The sequence below is a fragment of the Bombina bombina genome, chromosome 5, assembly GCF_027579735.1.
Source record: "Bombina bombina isolate aBomBom1 chromosome 5, aBomBom1.pri, whole genome shotgun sequence".
Lineage (NCBI taxonomy): Eukaryota > Metazoa > Chordata > Amphibia > Anura > Bombinatoridae > Bombina > Bombina bombina.
The window spans coordinates 432,199,195-432,219,378 of NC_069503.1; the positions used below are offsets into that span (position 1 = coordinate 432,199,195).

Genomic DNA, 20,184 nt, shown 5'->3' on the forward strand with positions numbered 1-20,184 from the left:
AGCTTTGTGGAATCTTGGCGAAGTTGTGGGGCACCCATTATACTGAGGGGGCAGTGCCCCAACCTCGCTCCATTCTGGTGACCCCACTGATATCTACTAGTAAGATTTAAGGTAGGGTGAAATTCATCACTATATTTCTTAAAGGAACATAAGTAAATTGGAAAGTTGTTTAAAATTGCATTCTCAATTTTTGGGTTTCATGGCCCTTTATGTAGTTTGCATATCTCCCACATCCTGCAGTATTGTCATGGGTTGGGAAGTATGCACTTCCTGCCCACAGTTCCTAAGTGTCCTGGTTTTAGGGAACTGACTAAGCACCTGTCCAAGCCCCACCCAGACATGCCAACAGACCTCTGGATACATTCACAGATATTCTATAACCAGGCCCTCTTAATGCAACCCGCTCCTTCCACATATGGCTCTGCCCAATTACTGGTGGGCCATTGCCCACAAGCTTTTAGCCTCCCACATCCTAGATACCATCCGGCAGATGTTTGGAGGTAAGAATTTAAGAGTTTTTTTTGTTTAAGCTTTTAAGTGCAGATGATTACACGTAGTTGTCTTTCACACTATGGGGCCTATGTATCAAAGGTCTTGCGGACCTGATCCGACAGTGCGGATCAGGTCCGCAAGACCTTGCTGAATGCGGAGAGCAATATGCTCTCCGCATTCAGCATTGCACCAGCAGCTCTTGTGAGCTGCTGGTGCAACGCCGCCCCCTGCAGACTCGCGGCCAATCGTCCGCCAGCAGGGGTGTCAATCAACCCGATCGTACTCGATCGGGTTGAATTGTGGTGATTCCTGTCCGCCTGCTCGGAGCAGGTGGACAGGGTTATGGAGCAGAGGTCTTTAGACCGCTGCTTCATAACTGCTGTTTCTGGCGAGCCTGAAGACTTGCCAGAAACACGGGCCCACAAGCTCCATACAGAGCTTGATAAATGGGCCTCTATGTCTGCCACTATATTTTAAAGGCAAATCCTTACACTTTCCTTAAACGTCTGAGACCCCTGTACTTACACCGATGCTTCCAGTAGTGCTCATATGTGAGCAGCGTCTTAAAGCTCCAAACCTCAGCACAGGGTGTGAAATGGTTCAGCAGTCAAGAATTAATATCTAGACATCCTGTGGATTTAAAGTAAAGTAAAGTAGACTGACATTTTCTGCATCATCATCAAAATACATTTCTGTTGTGTTTGTTCCTTTAAAAGTCTGAGAAAAAAACTTGATCCTAGATCAATTCAGTTATAGACTGCACGCTTACATTTTGAGTGCTTTCAAATGTCCAATTGATTCCTTTTAAAATATGGTCAGCCTAATTTAGTGTTGGCGAGGAAATGAAGGCATTTTTCTATGGTATGATATTGTGCCAATCCTAAGCACTCAATGTGCTTTATTTTTTTATTTTTTGAGGGGATGCAGCTGATTTCATAGTTCCTAGAGCTGCATACAAACTAAATGTATTCTGAAGGCAACATCATTTAAGAAACACCCATCCACTCCAAAAATGAACAAAACATCTGATAACATTGATACACCAGCACATTATTAGCGTAAGAAGAAGGTACACTAGTGCAATGGGAATTTTGCTTTAACTGTAGTGGAGGAACAGCAGAAACCCAAAACAGACCAGCTTCAAGACAAAACCACGTTTTTCAACACATCTTACTTTGAAGCTGACTCTGTGACATGTGTCATAAATATGACACATATTGTCTTCAGATACCTGGAATGCAAAAAATTCATACTTCAGCAAGGAACAACTTGTCTCAAGACATAATTGGAGCAGCTGTTACCTACTGTTCAGATGATCCACTAAACCTGCTGCAAATGCCTTTATTTTCTCTACTAGGGATCCGTAGGGTTGTGCTCTGAGGGCGACACTTTCAGATGTATCCAGAGCAATGTACACATCAGTCGGACAGTCTGCAGTGAAACATAAGTATTAATGTAATGTGCTTAATAAAACACATAATACAGTCAAGGAATTAGCCCGCTTATTATTGTTCAGCTCTATAAGAAATTCATTAGATAAACACAATGTATTAATAAAGAGTCACCATTATTATTGGTTTCTTCTTGTGAGGGGGACAATACTTTGGAACGCACACAAAATATTTGCACTTGATGTTACACAGGATGCACAAGGAAAGAGATTCACATATGAGAAGCACATGCTCTCATGAACGTTCTGTCCAGAACCTGTAACTCTAGCGAGAACCTGTTATATTATGGGACATAGATTCTGATATTTTTCAGACATGCAAACTCTAAATGCTGTGTTGTGCTGTAGAAGAAAAGTAACAACACCATAGATGAATGCAGCTGTGTGTGGTGTACTGGACTTGCCAAAAGGTATTTTCTAGACAGTTTTGCTTATTTGTCTGCTTCTTTTGGTCATCCTCAGAATGTGTGTTTTGTGCTGGTGTCAGGGGTTTGTGTTGTGTGAACTAAAATCAATGAGTGATAGTAAAGTATTCTGATATGATAGAGAGTTTTAGTATTGCAGTACTGCTTGAACAGAACTATGTTTAACCCTCACAATGGGGTTAAACACATGGTTAAAGTCAGCTCCAGACTGGAAACGCACTACAGGTCCAGAGCTGAACAAGACCACTGAGGCAATCAGGGTTTAACATGTATGTAGTCACCAATAACTGTTCAACTCAGGACTGACTGAGCTTTAACTATGTATTTAATCCCACGAGGGAGGGGTTAAACGAATAAGGGAAGGTCAAAATCCTTTTAAAAAATCCCCTAGTTATAGACACACAATAGTGTAATACTAACATACAATTAAATATTAGAGCATCTTATTGCTCCTTTATGTTCCTTTAACTGAGTGTTATTGACCAGCAACTACATAACTAAATATTTACCAATAGGCAACTGCTGGTTCATATTTTGTTATTCAGTGACGGCATGCATATATTGTCGATGGCATAAATTATTTTATATCAATTAAAAATGTTAGCATCCTTTGTTGAATTAGATGCAAAAGCAATTTTTTAATTTGGCACACTTCATCCTATTTTTAAATGACAATGAATTAATTATTTACTCAGATCCCCAGTTGCAAGCTTCTTTACGTCTATTAAAGGGACACTAAATACTAAACACATTTCATGCACCTCCCTCTAATCATGAGCGCCACCATTTCGGAACCTAGGTTACATTGCAGGTATCTGAAGGAGAGTTACTGCACATGTGCAAACACATCAGCACTGGAATGCAGTGAAAGATGGATTTCAATATGGCGGCACTTATGACAAGAGGGAGGCAGGGAATAATCTCAATACTAAGCTTATAAAATGTATTTAGTGTTTAATGTCCCTTTAATACATGCTGCTTAGTAAAATCTACCAGCATACAATGGGATATAGCTGCTAAGGAAATTCTGAGGTAAAATATCTTCCTTTTCAGCATAGAGATGCTCATGTTATATTTCCTAGTCATCTAACTACACTTATACTACATCACTTTCAATAGATTCAGCATTTGGATAACATGTTGCGTTAAAGAAGTGAGCATCTCACTCATAGTCAAATACTTTGCTTTCTGCCAGTGGTTTGCTGATGATCTCATACACCATTTTACAAATGACATCATCAGGGACATAACAATTAAATCAAATAGAACAAAATAAATTACATCACCAAGAGTTTTTTTTTTATTAAATTCAAAACTAAAAAAAAAGTATCTTCTAAACTAGAACGTTTTTTACAAATGTAAAACAAACTGTTAACTAAAGTAACATGATTGCCACATTATTATTATTATTATTCACCAAGATTACAAGTTGTGCTCTAAACCCGGTGTGTAAATAATGCTAAATATTTAGCGGTATCGCACTTTCCATAGCGCTGCCATTACAAGTTACAGAAAAACCTTCTTTTGTTGTGCGATATGGTGCGTTAAGCTCCATACGGTACAAAAGCCAAGGCCTGACTTGACGTGCTCGTGCACATTTTCCCCCATAGACATCAATGGAGAGAAAGTGTTTTGTAAAAACTAACACCTTCGTTTGCGGAATGGCGATCGCATAAAGCAATGTGTTGCGATGTGGGGGAGCGGCGGTTTAGGGGTTAATAGGTTTAGTTTATTAATAGTGATGTGGGGGTCTGCGGTTTAGAGGTTAATAGTTTTAATTAGTGAGTTGCGATGTGGGGGGCCAGCGGTTTAGGGGTTAATAGGTTTAGTTTAGTAATTGCTATGTGGGGGGGTTGCGGTTTAAGGGTTAATAGGTTTATTGTAGTGTTGGTGATGTGAAGGGCCGGTGGTTTAGGGGTTAATATGTTTATTTAGTGTTGGCGATGTGGGGGGTTGGCAGTTTAGGGTGTCAGAGTATATGAATATTATGATGAATATTACATATGTGTACATATATATATATATATATATATGTATATTTTATACACTGTATATGTTAGATGAGACCTCAGGATTAATTGAACATGAGTTTGTTGAACACAGCTTCTAATACACGTCTATCAGGATTGACGATCAGTAGAGCCTTTTTGAAGCACGACCCCTGTAGTGTAAAACACACAAACATTTCTTTTCTAAAGGAAATAGCTCAGTGACCCTATTCATTTGACTATATATGCAGATTTTTATAACTTCAGAACATTTGGTGAGGTGAGAAAAGAATGTGTTCAAGGACCCCTTTGGAATTTGACACGTGTGATACAACAGTTCTATCTCACTGAATCTCTATTTGAAGACGTACTGCAAAACCCCCATCTTGGGGGAAGGTGACACAAATAAAATTAAATACATTTTGCAAGGGGAACAATGCCAGTTTTCCATGTATGTTTAGAATGGTTCATGATATATATATTGAAATTAAGCACATTGTATTAAATAGATAATTGCTGCAGGGGATATTTATATAGGAAATAAATTCAGATATACATAGAAATGATATATATGTTTTGAAAACATAAAAGATCTTACTTAGCCTCTGTGTTTTTAAGAATATAAATAAATACTTATGGACCATACACATATTAATGCTTGGATCATCTCTAATAATTATTTCTATTTTTATTGCAGACAACCATTGGTCATGAGCATCAATCTATGCACTTAGAAAGAGACGGAATGCCGCATGAAATGAATTAAGTCATATCATACAAACGTGCAAATAAATGTTTATAAAGTTTCACATACATCTTTTAAAATATAGTGAGATGAAAATATGGAAGTTACTTTGATGTGATATGACTATGAGATATATATTTGATGTGATATAACTATGAAATATAAGTTATTTTAATATAATGCTAGATGTATTTGATGTTTCATATCAAAATTATCAGAAAATTAATTAAGATATAACTTATCCAAAACAAATATTGTGAATAGTTGTTGCAGTAAATTATGATAAAATGAATAACCATTTCATAGAAATAGTGATTTAAGTTGTTTCAAATGTTGCTGTGTCTGTTTGTGATGCCACCCGGTGTTGCCACGAGAGAACTACAGCCAGAAAGATTTTTGGCTGTTGGAAATGGGATATCCAGTTATCCAATAGAGGGACAAGGTTTCGAAGGGCCACCCATATTTCACACCAATGATTACAATATATAGTGTATACAGAAGGAAAAAAGGGACTGGCTACAGTTTTTGAACTGACTGAAACTGTTTTGCGTGGGACACAGTCAAACTACAAAAACAAAGTGGGCCATATTTCTCCTATTCCATTGAAATTACACTTATTTTATATGAGGTGTGAATTGGATCTGTTGCAAAACATTGGGAACTGGATTGCTGTTTATTTGGGTGATGTATACAAGTTTTTTTTTTTTTGTAAGATAAGTCATAAGCATAGCCACTACAGTAAAATTACAATTTTTGAATTGGAAAGAACAAATTGGGCTTTTAGATTGTATTATATAACCTTAAATAGCTCTTAGCCTGCCTGTTTGTATGCAAGCATTTAAAGTAAACATTTATTATTGCTGTACTTAGCAGAGTTAAGGAAATATTTCAAGTTAGCATTTCATAGCCTATGTATTGTTATACTAATCCCAATCCTAAATTGTTTATCTATGCAAATATATAATAATAATTCAGAAGTGTATATTGTATTTCAAATTGCTAGTCACAGCCTATATATTGTATTGTTGTTTAAATCTACGTCTGAGTGACCAAGTAACTCATCTATGCAAGTTCTGATATTGTCAGTTAATTTTATATTAGGATAAATTGCAGTTAAATAGCAGAATATATATATTATCCTATTGTTTTATAAACCCTGTTTAGAATTGTATTGCTTGGATGTTAAAGGTTTTTAGTCCCATTGTGTTAAATAAATAAAAGGCTGAATTGTGAAGGTATATCTTTCTGGGTTTTGTAAGAAGGATAGCATATCTTAAGAGTTGGTTTTAACGCATATAAATTTTGTTTCATTTCCTTTTATTGCGAATATACTTCAATATGTTTATGGATATTAACTAAATAAAAGAATTCAGATATTTATATTAATTGTGTGGTCTAGTAGATGCATGGTTGATTAGGGTTTCAATTTTTAAGGAAAATTATTTTAAGATTGCGTTTATAACCCTGCCATAAACTTATATATTATTTGGATAGCACTACTAAGATTTTCATAAATATACTGACATAATAATTGGAGGCACTGTTCTGAAATTTAATAATATCCATCATAATTGATATAATATATTTGTAAGTAAATAGAAATTATTATAAAAGAGAAAAAAAAAAAATAAAAAAAAATTCATATTTCGATATTAATATTTTGAAGATATAATTTTTTTGAAGGGTTGAAATATTAATTTTCATATTTCGAGATTGACATTAATATCTTGAAATATTATTAAAGATTAATTTTGAAAAATTAATAAAAATATTAATTTTTCATATTTCAAAATTAATAAAAAATATTGATTTTTCATATTTTCAAAGTTAATCAAAAATATTAATTTTTCATATTTCGGAATATTAATTTTTCATATTTCAAAATTAATAATATTTTTTTTTGAAATATAAAATTTTTCCTTCTCTCTTTTTATTGGCAAAAATTGTATTAGCGTTTTAGTTTAACTAAGTACTAAACCAATATAATAATGTCTGTAGCCAGAAGTGACTCATTTAATTCTATACATAGCAATGAAATTGGTCCCATAACCATACCTATTACTAAAGGTCAGGTCCTTAAGAAAGATATCTTAAGTTACCTTAAAGGGAAGTTTAATATTGCGGGTGAATTAAATGATTTTATGGATACGCTTGAAACTAGGGCTAAAAATATTACCGTTAATAATAATATGTGGAATGAAGAGAATGAATTCTTCCAGGAATTATTAATGATTAATCAATGCAAAGCTCCCATAAAGCGAGACGAACTAATACTAAAATCCTGGCCCCTTTTAATATGCATAATTGACGAAATGTCGTTTTGTGTCACAGACAAACTATTGCAAATACAGGAGCTAGAAAATAGTATTCGTTCCTCGCGCAGACGCGAAGAGGGTTTAAAAATAGCCAAAAATAAAATGGATGAATTTGCCCAAAACCTAACAGCCTTAGATAAGCAGAATACAGACTTAATCGCACAGATACAAGATTTAAATAAACAGCTTGCGCAAAGCCAGAGAGAATTAAGCGATTTAAAAAGGTCATATCGCCATAATGAAAACCCCTATATTAGCAATGAGAATAATACAGATAATGCTAACTCCTTTAGCGAACGCGTCAGGGACGAGGTACGAAAATATATAGAACAACATAGACAAATGACCCCTAACGGGTCAGAAGTAGATTTCCCAAATAGACAATCCCCTCAGGATGTAAATCCAGAGGACAGCTGTAGCGCAGCTGATGCGGGGGAGGGAAATCTAACAGAGAATCCCAAAATAAGTCTGATAAAGTCTATGATTCCCATAAAATAATCACCTTCGTACAACGCGCAGTACCCATATTCTCCAATAAGGGAACAACATCTGTAATTGATCATTTACAGGCTTTTGAAAATGCGTTAGCTATAATGAATGTTACAAGTGAGAAATTGAAAATTGAATTTCTGCCTTGGGTATTTGACAGTAAGCATCACAAATTCTTTGCTTCACTAAAGGATATGAATATTCATTCCTGGAATGGGGTAAAATGACAATGCAGAAAAGAATTCGGGCAATATCGCACTAAAACTGCTGCGAAAATAGCGGTATATGGTTTAAAGTGTCGTGCGAATCAGAGTCCAATCGAATTCCTTTCTGTATTGAAAAATGCGTACAGTATGGCTGAAGATAATCCCAGATTTGATGGCTCAGAATTTGTAAATTTATTTTTTGAAGCATTGCCTACACCCATCAAAATCAACTTAGCTAGAGATTTTGATGAGGACTGCTCATTGGAATGGCTGATCAAAGAGAGTACGAAGTTATACTTTATTCAGCAGTCCAGTGAGCAGGGGGTTAAAAAGGAGTCAAAACCCAAAATTGTGGCAGAAACTAGGGTGTTACCTAGCCCCCTCAATTTGGAGTCTAACAAGAGGACTTATGCAGAGGTGGCCAGTCAAAACAGGCCATCTCCACAGAGGTTTAATTCTGCCCCTCCCCCTACACAGGTTGAGGCGCAGGGAGACTATAACCAAAGTGGGGGACATAATCAGGTGAATAATTACTCACAAAGAGAATACTCACCAAATAATTGGTATCCGCGCAAGGGTAGATACAATAGACGGCGAAGATATTCTCAGGGTAACCAGACACCCCAGGTATATAATGCTCCCCAAAGTACTAATGCTGAACAAGCTGAACCCCAGGGGCAACCACGCCAGAATAGAAATAGTGGCCCTGATTCTGAGGGAACCCAATGGTCCAGGAATCAGTACAATGGGGCACCAAGAGATAGGCCCAGGGGTAGAGGTAACTTGTACAATCAGGTAGATATGCTGTTTACCCAATTAAATCGGTTGAGCGAACAAATCGCTAATATGAGTCAAAAATCTACGGCTCAGCAACCGAACAATACTTTTTTTAGGGGTACAGCCAGTGGTCAGCAGTGGACCACAGGCACAGTCATAAATACTGCAGTATCACCTGAAGGGGAGGGGAGAGATATACAAAATGTAGTAATAAATATTAATGATACTAATCATGTTATCTCCCCACAGACCGGAAACGGACAAATTAGCTGTGACAATGAGCGACATCAGCCGGGAAAAATTAACCAAACTTTTCCTCTGCAGTGTTCTCTTAACATTATTTCCACAGATGCAGTACACAAGAACCCAGCTGACCTTGCCATAGGGGAAACAGGTAGGTATGAAGATTCCTCTGCATCGAATGACACGGCGAATTCAGGTAACACGCGGCGAAGCCCACAGATGTGTGACAATGCCAATTTTATGTGTGAAATGGTAGAAACTGCAGGAAGATATTATGTATTAGTTGAGCTGCAAGATTCAGTCTCCAACCCTATCAGGGGATTAATTGACACTGGGTCACAGGCGACTATCTTATCCCACAGGTTCTACACACAGCTAAATGAGCTAACACCCCACAAACCTGAAATAAGAGTATTTGACGGTTCTCTAATAGGTGTTGGGGGTGACTCCCTAAAAGTTTACGGTACTGCATGGTTAAAATTTAAATTGGGGAACAGGGTCATAAGACACCCTGTCATTATAGTGGATCTGCCAACTGATCGTTTAATTATTGGTAGTGATCTCCTGAAGCGATTAAGCACCATAATTGATTGCATAAATAATATAATTTGGTCACAAGTTAAACGGCCTATCAATTATGAAAAATCTGGTATATCTCGCGCCCGACATAGCTGTCACGTGGTAGAAGAGAAACCAGATGCTGTGGAGATTCATTTCAGGAATAACTCTGTACCTGAAATCACTATCCTACAAATAGATGATCAGACTCCTTTTAGTGGCTCTGATGGTAATACTTTTAAAATATCGCCTGGAAAGATAGCGAATATTTCCCTAGATGGCGATGTATTAACCATAGCACTCCACAAGGGGGATCATAAAATCCCTAAGGGGGGAGGCCACACTCAATACCTCACAGGGATTGAGAGAGTTAAAGAGGATCTATTTATCCCTATACAAGTACATGACCTTGGTAAAACCAAGTATGCTAAAATAAACTTAAAACAGGAAGCTAGCTATATAAGCGAAGGTTTATTAGCGCAAATAGCTGAACCTAAAGTGATTAAATATCTTTCTCCCCAAGACCACAGTGTCAACGGCCTGGATGACAGGTCTGAAAGCTATAACATCACAGCTAAGTGCTTATTATCTATCTCTATCGGTAATAAGTCAGTGAAGCACCTGTTTTTAGTTTTAAATACTCCCCATAATCAAATATACATTGGCAATGATATCTTACATAGATATGCCATACAAATAGATTTGATTAATTCTTGCCTCTGGAGCAGGTTAAAGGGGGACCCTGAAGTATTTCAGGATGAAAATGCAGCCCTGAAATCAAACCAGCAATTGCCATATGCTGTGAATATGCAGGTATCTAGCGATGTTATAATTCCTGCTGGGGCTGATAAATTTCTTTTACCCTTACAGGTAAAGAGAGGTCAGAAATTAAAAACTTCTGAAACACTGATTTGCCTCTCCCATAGAATACAAAATCTGGGTGTCACAGTAACCTACACTCCTATGGTGAATATTGGAACTGTTCCAATACATATTGTTGTGCATAACATGACCCCACAGGATATAACATTATCCAAGGGAACTACCATAGGATATGCACTGGAATCAAGTTATTACACTTTTGGATTTCAGAATAATGTAATTGGGCTAATACCTGAAGGATACTTAACTGAAGAACAATTAATAGAACAATCCTTTGCATCTATGCCAGAGGGTCTATTTAATATTCAGCAATATAACAGCAAGATTACCCCAATACCCAGAGTCATGGGAGCAATGTAAACTATAATCAAGGGGATCTCACCTCTAGGTTGGAAGAAGCCTATGAAATAGGACAGCCTGAAATCTTTCCAGGATTTCAGCAAATAGTCGAAGAGCAAATATCCTTAGCTAATGGCTGTTCCAGCGATGATGAACGCCAACAGCTGCGAGAACTCCTAATGGAATACAAGGATATTTTCGCTAAGGATTCTTATGACTGTGGTACTACAGACTTGCACATTGCAAGGATACAAACAGATCCTAATGCGCCACCTGTATTTGTCAAACAATACAGACTTCCCTTAGCCTCATATGATTCTCTTGCAGAGATCATAAGGCATTTGGAAGAAAGAGGTATTATCAGACAGGTGCACAGCTCTTATAATAATCCTATTCTAGGTGTCCTTAAGCCCAATGGACAATGGCGTTTGTGTGCTGACTTAAGACAGCTAAACAAACGAGTATACATGTCTGGCTGGCCTGTACCATACATTGACCAATGCCTAGCACAAATGCAGGGATCCAAAATATTCACTGCCATTGATTGTGCACAGGGATATTGGACCATAAAGGTACATGAAGAGGACCAATATAAGCTAGCATTCTCCTTCCAAAAGGTTCAGTATGCATTCCAGAGACTTCCATTTGGATACATAAATTCTGGACATGAATTTGCTGTATTCATGCATAAGGCCATGCCTGACGCACTGGAAAGGGGGACCTTATCTTATGTTGATGATGTTTTAATCAAAAGCACAGATTTTGAAAAACACATCGCAGAGCTTAAACACGTCCTCAGCCAACTTAAAAGGGCAGGTGTCAAATTATCCCTGCAAAAAGCTCAATGGTGCCGTACTCGTGTAAACTTCTTGGGACATGAAGTTACCTCTGACGGACTAAATCCCCAAAAGAAAAAGGTGGAAGCTATAGTGAATTCTAAAAACCCAACTAACTTAAAGGAATTGAGATAATTCCTGGGTATGACAAATTATTCTCGCAAATTCATTGATAATTATGCGGAATTAGCTAAACCACTACTACTTCTTCTAAAGAAAGATGTGAAATGGCACTGGAGTGAGTCTCAAGAGACAGCCATCAGAGAGCTGAAGAGAAAACTCACTCAAGCACCTTGCTTAGCGTACCCTGAAGGTGGTAAACCTTTCTTCTTAGAGACGGGTTACACAGATATAAGCATGAGTGCTGTTTTATACCAAAAGCATGATAATTTGAACAAAGCCATTGCTTATGCGAGCAAAAATCTATCCCCAGTAGAAATAAAGTTTAACGATTGCGAAAAAGCCCTCTTATCTACTGTATGGGCTCTACAAAATTTCCGCAGCTATATACAGGGCGAGAAAATTATTGTAGAAACGGCCCACCAGCCTTTGCTATATTTGCAAAGTGAGAGAATAAGAGATGGGAATTTATCTAATAGCCGCATAACAGCGTGGACTCTTTCCTTGCAAGGCCGGCCATTAGAAATTCGCTACAAGCAGAATAAAAAGAACCCAGTCGCACAGGGGCTTGCTGAGCTCCACGACTGTACTGCTAGAGATCCTGGGGAAGGATTATCAGAAGATGATTTTCTGGAAGAACAATTGCTTTCCCCATATAAAATGTACAATGAGGACCATTGTCAAACATTACCTTGGGTATATGTTGATGGTTGTTCTTACCATGCCACTATTGATAATGAGCGCAGATTAGTCGCTGGCATTGGTATAACGGGGGCAAATGGATTCCCAAATATATCTATAGGTTTCAACATTGGACCAAGATCCAGTCAAGTTGCAGAACTCACTGCTGTTTTCAAAACCATTGAAATGGCTATTGAACATGGTATTCATGAATTTGTGATCATAACTGACTCAAATTATGTGCGTGACAGTTTTGTTGAATACCTGCCAACTTGGAAAAGAAATGGCATGCAGAAAAGCAATAACAAACCAGTCAAGCATGGCAAGTTGTTCTGCGAGATTGATAATCTGGTAGTATCCAATGACTTAACCATACACTGGAAAAAGACCAAGGGTCATTCCAGAGTTCTAGGTCCTGATAAGGAAGGCAATGACCTTGAGGATTCACTAGCCAAACAAGGAGCCATAACTGGAGACCTCATTAATATTGACCACTTAATGGGTGCAATTCAGGTAGAAGCCATTACCAGAAACCAGGCAAAACAGCAGAGTGAGCCTAACTTGGTACAATGGAGTCAGGATTCTCCTAGTGAGGACCTGATCACTAGTCAAAAAGAAGACCCCATTGTAGGCATCTTCTATAAACACATAGAAGATCCTGAAAGCAACCCCATCTCAAAAGATGATTGTATTGGCAAAGAAGATCTGAGAATCTTAATAAAATCTAAATCACAATTCAAATTACAGGATGGTTTGTTAATTAGAACCTCCAAAACTGGCATCCAGCAGTGGGTAGTACCCACCAAGTTCAGAGGTCTAATGCTTCAACATGCCCATGATGCTCCCACATCTGGTCATCGCGGTGCCAAACTCACGTATGAAATATTGCGTGATTATGCTTTTTGGCCACACATGTTGAAAGATGTTCAAACCTACTGTCAAGGGTGTTTAATCTGCCCACAGTTCCAACCCACTGCACCAACGCATAGAGCGCCATTGCAGAAAAGGGGGATGGTAATGCCATGGTCAGATATACAAATTGATTTTATTGGCCCGGTAACAAGATCATCAAGAGGTAACAAATACATGTTAACGTAACATGCCTGTTCACTAAATGGGTAGAGTGCATTAGTGCACCTAACAATAGTGCTGAAACATGTGCAGCGTTGCTCATCAACCATGTATTTTCCAGATTTGGTTTGCCCCAAAGAATTGAATCAGATCGGGGGACCCACTTCACTAGCGAAGTAATGACAAAAATGTGGAAAATACTAGGGGTTAAAAGAAAGCTCCATATTGCTTATAGAGCTGCCTCAAGTGGTGGTGTAGAGCGTTACAACCAGTCTATTGTTAAAATCCTCAAAAAGTTTGTGAGTGAAACAGGTAAAGACTGGGATGTAAAACTACCTCTAGTCTTAATGGCATTAAGAGCAACTCCAAGTAGTGCTACCAAGATGTCACCTTTTGAACTGATGACTGGTAGAAGAATGGTTCTACCTCAGCATCTGCTGTACCGTACATCAGACCAAAACTTGATAAATGCTGCCAATACACATCAATATGTGGAAAACCTAAGAAAGCACCTGCAATATGCCTTTGCATTTGCTCAAAGGAATTTAGAAAGAGCCGCAACTGCCACTAAAACCTATTATGATCTCAAAACATCCAAAAAGGAATATGAAATAAATGATAACGTTTATCTTTATAACTTTGGAAGAGATCAGGTTAGGGAGAAGAAATTTCTTCCCTCATGGAAAGGTCCTTTTGTCATTACTGACAAAATATCTCCAGTGGCCTATAAAATACGGATCCCCAAAAATGAAGGTTTCATAGATAAATGGGTACATATCAATCAATTGCGGGCATGTCATCCCAGATCCCAACTACAAGTCATAGAGGGAGAATGAAGTGTCATATCCCCAAATGCACTAAAGACATACTGTAATTTAAAGATGCCTAACTGATAAACATGAAAGCTCAAAATAACAAACTTTCTTCATAAGAGACTGTCTATGAGGTATACGGTTGATCCTCATCAAATACCACTGACTTTAAGCCAATTCAAATACATGTGTCCTACATCTATTTGAAGTTGGAAGGGGGATTTATGTCAGAGTATATGAATATTATGATGAATATTACATATGTGTACATATATATATATATATATATATATATATGTATATTTTATACACTGTATATGTTAGATGAGACCTCAGGATTAATTGAACATGAGTTTGTTGAACACAGCTTCTAATACACGTCTATCAGGATTGACGATCAGTAGAGCCTTTTTGAAGCACGACCCCTGTAGTGTAAAACACACAAACATTTCTTTTCTAAAGGAAATAGCTCAGTGACCCTATTCATTTGACTATATATGCAGATTTTTATAACTTCAGAACATTTGGTGAGGTGAGAAAAGAATGTGTTCAAGGACCCCTTTGGAATTTGACACGTGTGATACAACAGTTCTATCTCACTGAATCTCTATTTGAAGACGTACTGCAAAACCCCCATCTTGGGGGAAGGTGACACAAATAAAATTAAATACATTTTGCAAGGGGAACAATGCCAGTTTTCCATGTATGTTTAGAATGGTTCATGATATATATATTGAAATTAAGCACATTGTATTAAATAGATAATTGCTGCAGGGGATATTTATATAGGAAATAAATTCAGATATACATAGAAATGATATATATGTTTTGAAAACATAAAAGATCTTACTTAGCCTCTGTGTTTTTAAGAATATAAATAAATACTTATGGACCATACACATATTAATGCTTGGATCATCTCTAATAATTATTTCTATTTTTATTGCAGACAACCATTGGTCATGAGCATCAATCTATGCACTTAGAAAGAGACGGAATGCCGCATGAAATGAATTAAGTCATATCATACAAACGTGCAAATAAATGTTTATAAAGTTTCACATACATCTTTTAAAATATAGTGAGATGAAAATATGGAAGTTACTTTGATGTGATATGACTATGAGATATATATTTGATGTGATATAACTATGAAATATAAGTTATTTTAATATAATGCTAGATGTATTTGATGTTTCATATCAAAATGATCAGAAAATTAATTAAGATATAACTTATCCAAAACAAATATTGTGAATAGTTGTTGCAGTAAATTATGATAAAATGAATAACCATTTCATAGAAATAGTGATTTAAGTTGTTTCAAATGTTGCTGTGTCTGTTTGTGATGCCACCCGGTGTTGCCACGAGAGAACTACAGCCAGAAAGATTTTTGGCTGTTGGAAATGGGATATCCAGTTATCCAATAGAGGGACAAGGTTTTGAAGGGCCACCCATATTTCACACCAATGATTACAATATATAGTGTATACAGAAGGAAAAAAAGGGACTGGCTACAGTTTTTGAACTGACTGAAACTGTTTTGCGTGGGACACAGTCAAACTACAAAAACAAAGTGGGCCATATTTCTCCTATTCCATTGAAATTACACTTATTTTATATGAGGTGTGAATTGGATCTGTTGCAAAACATTGGGAACTGGATTGCTGTTTATTTGGGTGATGTATACAAGTTTTTTTTTTTTTGTAAGATAAGTCATAAGCATAGCCACTACAGTAAAATTACAATTTTTGAATTGGAAAGAACAAATTGGGCTTTTAGATTGTATTATATAACCTTAAATAGCTCTTAGCCTGCCTGTTTGTATGCAAGCATTTAAAGTAAACATTTATTATTGCTGTACTTAGCAGAGTTAAGGAAATATTTCAAGTTAGCATTTCATAGCCTATGTATTGTTATACTAATCCCAATCCTAAATTGTTTATCTATGCAAATATATAATAATAATTCAGAAGTGTATATTGTATTTCAAATTGCTAGTCACAGCCTATATATTGTATTGTTGTTTAAATCTACGTCTGAGTGACCAAGTAACTCATCTATGCAAGTTCTGATATTGTCAGTTAATTTTATATTAGGATAAATTGCAGTTAAATAGCAGAATATATATATTATCCTATTGTTTTATAAACCCTGTTTAGAATTGTATTGCTTGGATGTTAAAGGTTTTTAGTCCCATTGTGTTAAATAAATAAAAGGCTGAATTGTGAAGGTATATCTTTCTGGGTTTTGTAAGAAGGATAGCATATCTTAAGAGTTGGTTTTAACGCATATAAATTTTGTTTCATTTCCTTTTATTGCGAATATACTTCAATATGTTTATGGATATTAACTAAATAAAAGAATTCAGATATTTATATTAATTGTATGGTCTAGTAGATGCATGGTTGATTAGGGTTTCAATTTTTAAGGAAAATTATTTTAAGATTGCGTTTATAACCCTGCCATAAACTTATATATTATTTGGATAGCACTACTAAGATTTTCATAAATATACTGACAAGGGGTAAATAATTTAATTTAGTGTTGGTGATGTGGGTGGGTGGCGGATTAGGGGTTAATAGGTTTATTATATAATAGGTAGTTTATGGGTGTTTGTGTACTTTGTAACACTTTTGTTATGAGTTTTGTGAAACATTTTTGTTTCACAAAATCCATAACTACTGGTTTTTGATCGCAGAATGGATCATTGCAGTATAAGCCATAACTCTAGCGTAATAGCCGGACCGCACAACCTGTAATACGGGTGACCTGAAAATTCCACACTCAAAAGCCATATATTGAGCGTGGAATGGAGAGTTGCAGTACAGGCTAAAACACTAGCGTTATAGCCGTATTTGCGCAACTTGTAATACGGGAGACCTGCCACTCCATACGCAAAGGCCAATTTTTTAGCGGTATAGCTGTACCGCAAAACTTGTAATTTTGCCCATTATTATTAATTATTTGTGTACTATAGGAGTCCTCATACCTCTCATATGAAAGATTATCTATTACATTTTTATTTCATTTTTTAGCCGGAACTTTCAACAATGTCTGAAAGGATGGGAAATGAGAAATATGTTAGACTCTTTTCCCCTATCTCTTGTGCTTTATAAACCTGTATTACATAAAAATATGAACTTTTTATAAGTATTAAAACCCAGTTTCACTATATATTATGGGTTAGAAAATGACTGGAGTGCTATTTATTGCTCCTGTTCACTTCGCTTGAAATTAAAGTTTTTTTTATTTTGAGTACTGTGCGTATTGCAAGTTGAAATTAAAACCTTTTCAATTTTGCGCTAAACTAACACTCGCAAAAATACGAAGTTTGAACATCGTGACTGCATTAACATATTCCCCCACAGAAGTCAAAAGTGGAAAAAACCCTAACACTTTACTCGCATTTTCTCAAGTGCACTAACCCGAAAATATTAATATTTCAAATCCCAATGTTGAGAAACACAGCAGAATATTTTATATTTATTCATAAATACATATTTTTACATATATCTGATTGTATTTTGGTACAATATATATCTATACCTATATATACATAATTATTTATAGGTATAAATATATACAGATATACAAAGGAATATCTACGTATAAACATATTGCCACCTGTAAAGAACATTGGAATGTGAAATATTTACCGTAAATACATAGTTAAACACTTTATTAAATATGAATATTACAGAAATATATTCAGAATATGATTTTTCATGTTTTCAGCTACTTGACTGCAAAGGTCTCCAGTGCACTTATATATATGTCTAGATATGTATATACAGTATGTCTGCAAATACATATCAACACATATAAATACATAAAACATGTATACACACACACACACACACACACATATATATATATATATATATATATATATATATATATATATATATATATATATACAGGGAGTGCAGAATTATTAGGCAAATGAGTATTTTGACCACATCATCCTCTTTATGCATGTTGTCTTACTCCAAGCTGTATAGGCTCGAAAGCCTACTACCAATTAAGCATATTAGGTGATGTGCATCTCTGTAATGAGAAGGGGTGTGGTCTAATGACATCAACACCCTATATCAGGTGTGCATAATTATTAGGCAACTTCCTTTCCTTTGGCAAAATGGGTCAAAAGAAGGACTTTACAGGCTCAGAAAAGTCAAAAATAGTGAGATATCTTGCAGAGGGATGCAGCACTCTTAAAATTGCAAAGCTTCTGAAGCGTGATAATCGAACAATCAAGCGTTTCATTCAAAATAGTCAACAGGGTCGCAAGAAGCGTGTGGAAAAACCAAGGCGCAAAATAACTGCCCATGAACTGAGAAAAGTCAAGCGTGCAGCTGCCAAGATGCCACTTGCCACTAGTTTGGCCATATTTCAGAGCTGCAACATCACTGGAGTGCCCAAAAGCACAAGGTGTGCAATACTCAGAGACATGGCCAAGGTAAGAAAGGCTGAAAGACGACCACCACTGAAAAAGACACACAAGCTGAAACGTCAAGACTGGGCCAAGAAATATCTCAAGACTGATTTTTCTAAGGTTTTATGGACTGATGAAATGAGAGTGAGTCTTGATGGGCCAGATGGATGGGCCCGTGGCTGGATTGGTAAAGGGCAGAGAGCTCCAGTCCGACTCAGACGCCAGCAAGGTGGAGGTGGAGTACTGGTTTGGGCTGGTATCATCAAAGATGAGCTTGTGGGGCCTTTTCGGGTTGAGGATGGAGTCAAGCTCAACTCCCAGTCCTACTGCCAGTTTCTGGAAGACACCTTCTTCAAGCAGTGGTACAGGAAGAAGTCTGCATCCTTCAAGAAAAACATGATTTTCATGCAGGACAATGCTCCATCACACGCGTCCAAGTACTCCACAGCGTGGCTGGCAAGAAAGGGTATAAAAGAAGAAAATCTAATGACATGGCCTCATTGTTCACCTGATCTGAACCCCATTGAGAACCAGTGGTCCATCATCAAATGTGAGATTTACAAGGAGGGAAAACAGTACACCTCTCTGAACAGTGTCTGGGAGGCTGTGGTTGCTGCTGCACGCAATGTTGATGGTGAACAGATCAAAACACTGACAGAATCCATGGATGGCAGGCTTTTGAGTGTCCTTGCAAAGAAAGGTGGCTATATTGGTCACTGATTTGTTTTTGTTTTGTTTTTGAATGTCAGAAATGTATATTTGTGAATGTTGAGATGTTATATTGGTTTCACAGGTAAAAATAAATAATTGAAATGGGTATATATTTGTTTTTTGTTAAGTTGCCTAATAATTATGCACAGTAATAGTCACCTGCACACACAGATATCCCCCTAAAATAGCTATAACTAAAAACAAACTAAAAACTACTTCCAAAACTATTCAGCTTTGATATTAATGAGTTTTTTGGGTTAATTGAGAACATGGTTGTTGTTCAATAATAAAATTAATCCTCAAAAATACAACTTGCCTAATAATTCTGCACTCACTGTATATATATATATATATATATATATATATATATATATATATATATATATATATATGGGCCCTTATAGCTTTTTATGTATTTAATTATTATTATTTTTTAATAAGATTGTGTTATTATGAATGTAACTGTACTTTAACTGTTTAAACTGTACTTTTTTAAGTGTGTGATGTAATTGTTAGACAGAGCTATGTAGAAAGAGTCTGATGAATAGTGTGCAGAAGCAGTTTGTACAAATTCAGCCTTAGCCAGATAGCTTTTACTTTTCCCAAACA

General features: G+C 36.4%; 1 protein-coding gene across 3 annotated transcripts in view; it reads right to left on the reverse strand.

The window, feature by feature from the left end:
* Positions 1-20,184, reverse strand: part of LOC128660438 (collagen alpha-1(VI) chain-like) — a 303,740-nt gene that overhangs the window by 240,729 nt on the left and 42,827 nt on the right. For all 3 annotated transcript variants that reach the window (XR_008402529.1, XM_053714284.1, XM_053714285.1), the window contains one exon: positions 1,794-1,923. Coding sequence is in view for 2 of the 3 variants with exons in the window: in XM_053714284.1 (XP_053570259.1) it covers positions 1,794-1,923 (130 nt within the window). In the remaining variant the exon portion in view is untranslated. The remainder of the gene's footprint in view (positions 1-1,793; positions 1,924-20,184) is intronic.